The sequence below is a fragment of the Oratosquilla oratoria genome, chromosome 12 (assembly GCF_046742065.1).
Source record: "Oratosquilla oratoria isolate Oo_2021 chromosome 12, ASM4674206v1, whole genome shotgun sequence".
Classification (NCBI taxonomy): domain Eukaryota; kingdom Metazoa; phylum Arthropoda; class Malacostraca; order Stomatopoda; family Squillidae; genus Oratosquilla; species Oratosquilla oratoria.
The window spans coordinates 64,702,297-64,712,179 of record NC_134788.1 but is presented as its reverse complement, the minus strand read 5'-3'; the positions used below and the strand labels follow the sequence as shown (position 1 = coordinate 64,712,179).

Below are 9,883 nucleotides of genomic sequence, written 5' to 3'. Positions count from 1 at the left end.
AGTAGATCGTATGACGGATGGTCTTTACTTTGACTCGAAACTGCTGCAGGAAGCATGATGCTAATGACTGAGCCCGTGTCCACCAGGAAGGAGAGTCCAGAATGATCATTACACACCGAGAGGAGAGTGAAGGCATGGTTGGCGGGGGTGGTGGTGCCTACCAACTTCCGCGCCTGGCGTTTCCCGACCAGCTGCAAGGCTCGGTACATATGAGTGCTTTCTCACCAAAGCGAGCATGGTACCAGCAGGTACCACTATCCCTAGGTGGCACAGCACTTCGTGGCATTTGATCTTTGTAAGTTAACTGACTCAGCAATTTTCTTATTTCGGCCATTTCCTTCCGTACTTGCTGCACACTTTGGTTCCCGGCACTTCGTTGGATGAACGGTCCTGCTCACTGCACTATTGACTGCTGGAAAGCTGGTCGAGGGGTGGTAACTGGGAGGCCCGCGATCACTAGCACCTGTAATATCACTGCACACTGTGTTCATTGTACTGTTGCTCTTTTCTGAGAGCATAGTGTTTATCGGAGGACCACACTCACTAACACTTGTAATATTACTGCACACGATGTTCTCTGCAGTTTCTTCTTTCTGAGAGAGTGATATTTATCGACTTTGTAGAGACCTATGGCGCCGGTACATTCTGTCGGAGGTGGAGCAGTAGGAGGAGTAGTCTTTGTCACCAGTTAGGGTGTCCAGATTTAAGTGTATTGACCGAAGAAGTTCCTTGGGAAGGTGCACCTTTGTACAAGCATTGAGTGTAGCCATTCTCCTGAAAATCACCGATGTCCGGTCGTCTCTGAGTTGGATTTGCTGTATTTCCTTGTAAAGTTCCTCGTCAGATCTGGCTTAGTGGTTCCTCAAGGCCGCCTTGAGGGCGTCACACTTCCGTCCCGTTGGTGGTGTAATGATAACGTTCTGGACGAAGGAGACAACTTTCGTAGGTAGTGCGGCAATATACGCTCCGAAGGCTTGCTGATTTGTCACCCCAGTCTGAGTGGCCAAATAGCCTTGTGCGTGGATTAGCCAGTTTTCTACGTCATGGTAAAAACTGGGGAATTTGAGTTTTGATTCTGCCATCTTCCTGGTTGTCACTCCGGGGTCACCAATTTGTAGTGTTCTGGTATGGACAACCAAGGAAGAAATCAAACTCCTGGCTACACATTAATCTCTTAATCACCGAATATGGCGAGCCTGAAATCTGGATCTGGAGGTCCTCAATCGATGCTAGGAGGAAGAAGGTCTTAGAGCTGGAGACGAGTTGGTGCTGTGGTGATTGGTGAGGTTATTCTAATCTTGCTTTGTTTTTATCATTATTGATTGTAAGAAATACAACTTGCGTGGGTCTCTACACACTATTCCTAGGAAGGCATACGAGTATGCCTTTTACATTTAAAGTTATGTATGTACATGTATTTAGTGAAATATTTATTGCTGCCGACTCTTCCAGCGCTGCATGGTCCTGATCGTCCTTCTCGGTCCATCCGACGTAGTTTGTTTCCTCTGCACCCGTCGCGTCCCATCCGGTCGGTCCAAGGCATCCTGCGCAGTTACCTAAGTGGAAAAGGAGAAGGTATCAGTCCTTGGCATCAGATTGTTGTGATGTGATATCGTCATATGTCAAACTATGCAAGTGAGTACAGTTATACAAAACCAATCCATATCATCTGGGGGATGACACTTGAAGGATGTGTCCCAGTTGATTCGAGGTTAGCGTCCTCGACAGTCGACGGATGAGTCCCCCCGCCGAAGTCCTGGGGCCCACACGCAGGAAACCGGTCGCTGGGCAGACGGCTACATAGTGGCTCAGCGTGTTGGCTCCCGCTTCTCCACGGTGTATACAGGCCTCTGGCTGTCCCTTCACCTCCGAGAAGCACCGATATCCGAGCCGGAGGCGGTGAAGGGTGACTTCTTCTACCCTGGAGAGACGGACTCCAGGGGTCAACCGTTCGCACGCTGTGGCATCTTGATACCAGCGCATTGAGGGTCTCTGGGCTGCCAGGCTCCTGTGTGCTCGCAGCTCCCTCTTGGCCATCGTTCTCGTTGCAATAGCCAAGATCTCTGTTCGGCTCGGGAGGACACCAATTCCGCCTTCCATGGCTCCTGTGGCCGCTCTTCTAGCCACCCTGTCTGCCGCTTCATTTCCTTGGATGCCGATGTGTCCCGGCACCCAGTTCAGGACGACTGATCTCCATTGTTGACGGAGGGCCTTGAGCTAAAATAGCAGAAAGGTCATTAAGTGTTTGTGGTCATTGTGATAAGTTCCAGAGACTAAGTGTAATAGAGCTAGACTATCCGTATGAACAACTACATTACGCTGGTGGGTGTTGAGGGTATGGGTCAATACTAGACCCACTGCAACACCCTCTGCTTGCGTTGAGCAGCGAGTGCCCAACACCCTTACTCCCTGTTGCACGTCCTTCGCGGCGAACGCTGCACCTGCCACGTTCTGTTCGGCATCCACGGAGCCGTCTGTGAAATAGACGACACAGTTTTCGGGGACGACAGATCTCATCGAATCCTCTGCGTCCGCCCGCAGGTGCGGCAGCAGCGTACCGCGTCACGACGCCATTATACAGATTCTGGCCGGTGGATTCTTCCACGGGGGAGATTGCACGTAACCTTCCACCGGCACATCCCTCCTTTTCTGAAGGATTGAGGTCATGCAGGTGAAGGTCCCTTATGCGGTGTGCAAACCTCGCTGACCACCTCTTCCGCGGGGCGTGCCGAAGGGCGCTGATTAGCCTTCGCAGAAGGAACGAGTCATGTTCTCTGTAAATGACTCAAATGGCAAAGGGTACCACCAGTCCTGAGGTCCTCACACTGATAGGCAATATTCCCGCTTCTTGCTGCATATTGGCGACCAGAGCCCAGCTCGGTGCGCCAAGTATAACGCGCAGCACCTGGTTCTGCACTGTCTCCAAGCCGGCCAACCGTGTCTCGGATAGACCAGCCAGAGCACTGCTGGCATAGTCTATCAGCGGTCGAATTGCACTGACGTAGAATGTCCGGAGGACAGCGGTGTTGGCACCTGCTTCTCTGGTCGCCAAGGACCTCAAAACGTTGGCCAGGCTTAGGGCCCTTCCCCGGATGTAGGCCACTTCTGTCTGGAAGGACAGTCTGGAGTCAAGCCAGACGCCAAGGTACGTGTGCCTGCTGACCCACTCTACCTCATGTCCCTGCAGCAGGAGTCTGTTCCTCGGTGTCACGTTAGTGCCAAAAACACATGGCTTTCTTTGGTGGCGAGATCTTGAGGGCAAGCTCTTCGCATTCTAAGGAAATGCTGTCGAGGCACTGTTGCGTCCTCCTGGCCTTGGTCCCTCTGCCTACCACCACCAGCGTGACATCGTCTGCGTACGATAGGAGGCGGCATCCTATAGGTAGAGGGGTGGCTATCCATTCCTTCATCAGCACGTTAAACAGGGTGGGACTTAGAACCCCACCCTGGGGTGTACCATTTTCCAGGGGATGATAGCAGGACTTCACTCCCTGTAGACGGACTCTGGCAGTTCTATTGGAGAGGTAACCCGTTATCCACCGTAACAGTTTCCCCTGGATTCCTCTGGCAACAAGACTGCCCAAAATTGCAGCGGGACTGGCAGGCTCAAATGCCTTCTCTAAGTCAAAGAAGACGACCATGGAGTGACCTTGCTCCACATGGCTCAAGAGCGTCGCGATACACTGAGCCGTGCCCACCCCTCTGGAGAAGCCATGGATGTTCTCTGGTGGTGGTCCCAGTTTCCATAGGAGTCTTCGGAGAACCATCCTCTCCATGGTCTTCCCCAGGCAGCTCGTCAGGGAGATAGGACGGTATTTTCCGGACTCCCTGCACGTTGTTGGCCTGATTCCAGTTGGATGGAAGTCTTCCACAGGACCAACTACTGTTTAGCACCTGGAGGAGTGCTTGTTCACCAGCCTCCCCCAGGTGTGCAATCATGGAATTCGTCACTAGGCCGCTCCCAGGAGCAGTGTTGGAGGCTCTCCTACATGAGGCCTGTAGCTCATGGACGGTGAATGGCGCGTTCGTGTCACCCGGACAACCCATGGCGGCTTGTACCCTGGCCCTTCTTGGCTGGTGTAGCATAGCCTACCTCTGCTGGAGCTCGACGGGTAGCGTAGCTGTGTGCGTGCGTCTGGCAAATTCTTGCGCCAGACTTTCTGCGTTCCACTGTGGTGCGCGGAGAGCACGCCGAGGTGGAGTACGGCTGGTAGCTATGTGGAGTTTCCTCCACAGTTCCTTTAGTGTGGTGGACTCGCTAAAGCTTTGGCACCATTCTAGCCACTTGTCGCTACGCACACGTCGAGCTATCTCTTTGGCCTCTTCGACGGCATTCCGAAGGTTGGCAGGGTTGTAGTGTCGGCGCAGGATCTTACGTAGGAGGTTGATCCTGTGGTTGGCATCCTTGATCTCCTGGTTGTAGTACCAACCATCACGATGTCTCCTCCTGTTAAGGGCGGTCTTAGGTATTGCCTCCTCTGCCGCTACATGAATAGCAGAGACCAGTGAGGCCTCCACACCATCCAACTCACCCATGGCCAGAGCGTCGGTGGCGACCTCGTGAGCCGCTCTGTCCCTGAACAACGGCCAACTGGCCTTGGGCGGGTTCCACCTTCCTGCTCTATGGGCCATCGGAGGTGGCGGGGCTACGGTGAGCGACATATCTATTTCAAAGTGATCACTCGTAGCCGTGTCGTTGTTGCTCCACGACATCCGATCCAGCAATGAGGAGAATATGAAGGAGAGATCGAGCCTCCCGTGCCGTACATGCGTCGGCGACGTGTCACCCGGACGAGTTTACAGGTGACACTGAGTGAAGTATGGGGTGGTGAGCATTGAAATCTCCTGTGATGTACTGCCCGTCCTCCGCGACGGTGCATACTTCCCCCGGGTCCAAGTGTCCACGCTCAGGGGCCTTATAAATGTTATACACGTGGACGGTTTTGTGGGGGAAGTGTAGTCGAACTGCGAACACCTCCACGTCCTCCCCACATTCTATTGGTGGGTCTACTCTTGAACATGGGATGGACACGTGGACAAGGGTCATACAACCTCTGCTTGTGTCCGTTTGGGGTAGCACGAACACGTGGTATCCTGAGATCCTGATCTCTTCCTCTCCTACCAGGGTCTCCTGCAGGAGGATGACTTGCTTTTCCTCCTGCCTTATGATGGCTTGCAGAAGTGATTGTTTCGCTCTGTGTCCAAGGATGTTCCATTGGAGGAAGCGAACTGTGGTCGAGCGCACTGTAGGCGTATTATCCATGGTGCTCGCTCTCTTCTGAGGATTCCGCTGATGACGACGGGTTTGACGGTGGAGAAGAGCCCTCACTACTAATGTCAGCGTCCGTATCCTTCCCTGCTTTTTCCATAGGTGCGCCAGGGAAACCAGCCACAAACGCTGCGCCTTCTGCCTTAGAGAGGGTAACCTCTTGCCTCATCCGATTTCGTGTGAATCGGACTGGGCCCTCAGGTGATACAGTGCAAGCTGAGGCTCCTGCGGCACTCTTGGTATCAGCTTTGCGTCGTTCTTCCATAGGCCACGAATTTTTCAATCACCCCTTGTATCTGTAGGATTGTATGAGAGATGCACAGACTACTGCAAAACGTTAAATTAGTTTTTCACTATATGGATGAAGAGATGATGAACAAACTCATCAAAACCCTCATCCATACAAGACTGGAATATGCATAAGTGGTATGGTTACCATGCAAAGTGAGGGATAAAAGCAAGAATGAGAGAATACAAAGGGTATCAACGATACGAGATACAGTTTTGTAGTTTTTTCATACAAAATCTAATCTTTCATAAGCTGGTATAAGGACTTTTAAGCCTGTAACTTTTTTTATACATATAATTTATTTGGGACAGTAAGGTATTGTAGAGAAAATGGACAAAATTGGTTATCAAGCAGTCCTTCTATACCTCCACATCAAGGGCTTAACTCCAAAGGAAATTCATAAGGACATGGTGGCTACTCTACAAGATAATACTCCTTCATACAGCATGGCTAAAAAATGGGCAGCTGATTTCAAACAGGGCAGGGACAGCCTGGAAAATGATCCTCGTCAAGGAAGGCCTCCTACTGTCACCACTCAAAAAATCAGCGACAAAATCCATGAGATGTTGCTCACAGATCTGCATTTGACTGAACGTTTTATTGCAACAGAGGTGGGTGTCTCCCAGGAACGTGTTCATGCAATTGTCCACAACCATCTTGAAATTACGAAGGTCTCAGCTCAGTGGGTTCCAAAACTTCTTGGACCCAATCAGAAGTGGCTGCAATGCAATATGTCAAAGAACAATCTTGCCTTTTTATGCTGATCGACAAAGATTTATCTAGTAATTTGGGACCTTGGATGAGACTTGGATTCACCACTTCCAGCCTGAGTCGAAAGAACAATCAAAACAATAGAAGCATCATGGATCTTCAGCTCCAAAGAAGGCCAAGTCGGTGATCTCTGCAGGGAAAGTGATGGCTTTCGTTTTGGGGGATTCTGAGGGGATGCTACTGGTGGATTATCTGAAAAAGGGTCAATCCATACTATGCCAACTTAACCCATTAAACTACGATGACAAGATTCTTGTCATTTGGTCAAATAAAACAAAAAATCATAATAAAACACCAAAATGTTTGATCAAACAGCACCAGAAGAAAAATATGACGTCAGCAGTCCTCGTAGCGATTTATCGCTACGGTCTCCTGTTTACACGTAATGACAAATTGTAACAACCTTTTCATTACAATAAATCGCTACAATTTATCGTAGCGTGTAAACCTTGCTTAATGACAAATTGTAACAACCTTTTCATTACAATAAATCGCTACAATTTATCGTAGCGTGTAAACCTTGCTTTACTACTGTCCTCATATATCTTCCTTTCATCCACTTGAGTAGCTTCTTAGTTCTTCAATTTCCACATAAATCGAATGAGAGGTACATTATCAAAAGCCTTCTCTAGATCAAGGAACACACAGTCCACCTACCCCTCTCTTACAGCACTTCATTCACTCTCAAGTAAAAGCGTAAAAGATTCGACGCACTTGATCTTCCAGATCTGAATACGACCTGGCTGTCAAAATTTTCATATCTTCAAGATCAGATCATATCAAGATCATATCATATCAGATCATATCAAGATCATATCATATCTTCATATCTTCAAGGTCTATCAGTCTTCAACAATCCTTTCACATAATTTCACTGTTGTACTGGTCAGTGATACTGGTCTATAACTTATTGGTGTCTCCTTTCCACCTTTGTGAATTGTGTCACAAGGGAAGACCATACTGACAGGAGACCTTTTGGTCCATAACTAGGTAGGATGCTAAGAAGAGATGAATAAAGAAGCGAACCAAACAATTGTCAGGCATTATAGTATATTGCATGGGTGCCTATGTGAATGGAATGAATCTTAACTTCAAACAAAGCAGAAAGAACGGAGGATACTTGAGGTGAGCAGGAAAGTGTTTTCTGATTTCCTGCCAGATTACCATTTTTTTTTTTGGGGGGGGGGTACCTTAGCCATGTATAAGTTTTTGGAAACTATTGAAACCTATTAGCCAATTACCACATGTAGCATAGGTTGGTTGATGTAAACAAATAGTCATCAGCAGAGCCATTACATGCCTAAGTGTCACCCCCGGGCAAGTTCTCAGTGATGCCCCCTCCCCACCATCCCTTACTGCCTATTATAGCTACTGGCTTGTGAAATAGCTAAACAGGTTTCAAATATGTTATTTAATGTCCCTGTCGCAGAAAGGATATGGGGGAAAATATTTCATATTCTGTTTATTCTAAAGCCAAATTCGTATATTACACTAAGATATTCAGGCCTCCCTTGACCTTTTTTTATTGTAATCATTTTGTCAGCCTTGTGGGCGGCATGTCCAGACTAGAATTGTTACCCCCCTAAATGTGCCGTCCTATGTGAGGGCCCTGGTCATCAGTTGTCCATTGTTTGCTTGATTGTCCATTGTTTGCTTATAAAATATACATAATACAGAAAACATTGATATTGTTATGATTTAAAGTGTATCTATATATCAAGGACTCCCCCCCCCCTCCACACCTTATATGGGAAGTTGCCAAGTCTAAAGGCAAATACCCACTCCCACCCATTTCATTTCCATCCACCACACTTTCCTCCTTCTCATCTTAGCTCCTCGTGGATGAAGGGACATCCCTGTCTCCCACCCACTGCCCTGGGTCAGAAGCAATGCAGTAAGACACAGTATATCCACAGCAAAACTGCTTTACTTAATCAATTAACCCTCCTCCCCCTCATGCAGACAATGGAGAAGACAGGGAGAAATTCCTTCTGGCTATGTCAAAATATCATTTACACTTAACCCCTCCCTACTTACTCTATCCCTTCCTTAAAATAATATATGTATAAACATAAATTCAGCTATTCTAAATTCTTTAAACTATATGTCATCCTGGCTTGCATTTCCAATTCAGACTTCTGTAGTGAATCAGCAAGGTGTATTTACCTAATTGTAGTATATAGGAAAAGGAGCAATGCTCATTGCATTCCGCTTCCTATTCTCCAATTTTCTAACATAACTAGACTCGAATTCATGTACAGTTCCAACTTAATCTATATATCCTTAATTTCCAATTATCATGTTTAGATTTGAATTCATGTATTGTTTGAGCTTCAGATATATCACCTTAGCTATTCCACATGTTTTTTGCATCTATATGGAAAACTGTATTTCTTCACATCCTTAGACTTGTGATCTTTCTTAACAACTCCGATGACAAGATTCTTGTCATTTGGTCAAATAAAACAAAAAATCATAAAACACCAAAATGTTTGATCAAACACCAGAAAAATATGACATCAGTCCTCGCTTCGCTCGCGAGCGAAGCGAGGACTGATGTCATATTTTTCTGGTGTTTGATCAAACATTTTGGTGTTTTATGATTTTTTGTTTTATTTGACCAAATGACAAGAATCTTGTCATCGGAGTTGAATGGGTTAATTTACTTCTGTGGTCTCTTAGAACCCTCCTATCTCTAATCAGGAGATCTCTTCTGTCAATGTAATCTATCCCTGTGTTGTATTTGTCGGCTGACTATTGGTTCTCCTTAGGATGCGCAGGGATTAAAACGAAGTTCCGAGTTGACGCTGGCTGCAGGTCATTCTAAAAAGAATGCTTTTATTGTAACAAAATTTGTACAAACTACAAATATACATAAATGCCAACCAATAACAGCAAATATACATAAATACCAATCAATATGTTGAGTCGTAACTCCCACATCATATATTTGACATCAAGTACATAATCATATCACAAAATTTCATATAGAAATTATATCACATACTAAAGCAATATCAACTCACCGACTCGTGCGTCTCCCATGGTCCCTGCGTCCATTGACTTATTTGGCATGACTATGGTGAAGTGACTTGGCGACAGAATACGTAACTTGTCCCTCCCTCTAACTGCGTATAACCCACTATTGGGTGACTCTTTGACCAATGCCAGTTAGAGAGAAGACGACCTTATTGCCGCCCACACACACCTTCTACCCCCCCCACACACACACACTCGTCCAACTCGATGCTAGGGACGGGGGGAAGTGGTACAACTGATCGTACCGTGACCTTTTGACGGACGTACAATGCACAAATTATTTTTCCCACTTCTGATTTTTTTTCACAAGAAAGTTAGTAATACAATTTTACGTCTATGGACGTAACACCCTGTATCACCTCTTTCTCTTCAATCTTTTAAAGTTGACAGACCTCATATGGATTATCTGCCAGGCTGGGAAACAATTTGGTTGCTTCCATTTGTATTCTTTCAATCTTGCTTATATCCTTCACTCTGCGTGGGGACCATGCTATTGATGCATAGTTCAGTCTTGG

General features: G+C 47.0%; 1 protein-coding gene across 1 annotated transcript; it reads left to right on the top strand.

Annotated features, from left to right (window-relative positions):
• Positions 1–5,887: 5,887 nt before the first annotated feature.
• On the top strand, positions 5,888–6,322 carry LOC143030465 (protein GVQW3-like). The gene has a single exon (XM_076193614.1). It carries the CDS (start codon positions 5,888–5,890, stop codon positions 6,320–6,322), a length of 435 nt encoding a protein of 144 aa, XP_076049729.1.
• Positions 6,323–9,883: the final 3,561 nt, after the last annotated feature.

Bases quoted from the DNA above. Each gene is read 5' to 3' on its own strand.
- LOC143030465 (XM_076193614.1), top strand. From the start codon at position 5,888: ATGGACAAAATTGGTTATCAAGCAGTCCTTCTATACCTCCACATCAAG.